At 32.1% G+C, this 1,058-nt stretch overlaps 1 protein-coding gene across 1 annotated transcript in view; it reads left to right on the top strand.

Moving 5' to 3' along the window:
* Positions 1-1,037, top strand: part of LOC106881772 (collagen alpha-4(VI) chain) — a 27,715-nt gene extending 26,678 nt beyond the window's left edge. Inside the window, exon 6 of the mRNA XM_014932279.2 lies at positions 50-1,037. Within this exon, the coding sequence (XP_014787765.1) occupies positions 50-57 (8 nt within the window). The 3' untranslated portion in view covers positions 58-1,037. The remainder of the gene's footprint in view (positions 1-49) is intronic.
* The last annotated feature ends 21 nt before the right edge of the window (positions 1,038-1,058 follow it).

Raw genomic sequence — 1,058 nt, 5'->3', positions numbered from 1 at the left:
CACACACACACACACTTATGTTTACATTTTCTTTTCTTTTTAATTTCAGAACTATGAATCTAGAAACATCCAAAGAATTTATCATTAATAGTATTACGTGAACTTTGATCGAAGTGAAATAATGGTCTCTGTTGGTCAATATGAAGGACAATCGGACCAGTTTGCTTGAAGGAGAAAAGAATGGAACAAAACCTATCCTTTCATGGCCGGTATCATATTTCCTAATTGAACAATTGGACAGTTTTTATTTTCTCTACAAACGAAACAATACCTGTTGGGGGCGTTCGTACGCACGGACATTTGAGTGAATAGACAGACGATCTAAACATGATTGAAATAAAGCATAACGATGTCAGCATCCATTAGAATGTAAATGTTTGTGCGCATGAGAATGTATGAAGCAACACGTTTATGTATAAAATAATATATATATATACAAGTTGATATAGTATAATATATATATAATATTATATATAATATATATGTAATGTGTATTATATGTAATGTGTATTATATATATATATATATATATATATATATATATATATTGTAGATTTATATTTGCGAAAACGGACATCAGCAACCTACTAGTCTCACTATTCCTACATACATCATACATTGCATGAGGACAACATTTTCAAGTGGTATCCCACAAACCCAGCAGCCGAAAAAGTCCTAGGAAATCACGTTCACTTTCGTATATATGAGTGTGTATGCATGTGTGTGTTCGTGTGTGTGTGTGTGTGTGTGCTTAAAAAGTCGAGGACAACGGGAAATTCTCGGATTGTTTATTTTTGGGTGATATAACTGCATCTTAATTCAAAGAAAGCATCAGAATAATTGCCTAGTGTCTCTTTGTCCTATCATTACAGATTCCATTAATCATTGTGAATTGAGGTATATATGTGTATATATCACAAGTCTTCTCCGTTATGTCTTTATAGTGATAGAAAACGCAGCCATCATAGCCTTAACGCAAAGCATGCATTCCCCAATATATTTATGACATGTAATATGTGTGTGTGAGTGTATAAATCTTTATACATACACATATATAT

Source organism: Octopus bimaculoides, chromosome 4, assembly GCF_001194135.2.
Source record: "Octopus bimaculoides isolate UCB-OBI-ISO-001 chromosome 4, ASM119413v2, whole genome shotgun sequence".
Lineage (NCBI taxonomy): Eukaryota > Metazoa > Mollusca > Cephalopoda > Octopoda > Octopodidae > Octopus > Octopus bimaculoides.
The sequence above is the reverse complement of the archived record's forward strand: the minus strand, read 5'-3'. Positions and strand labels throughout refer to the sequence as shown.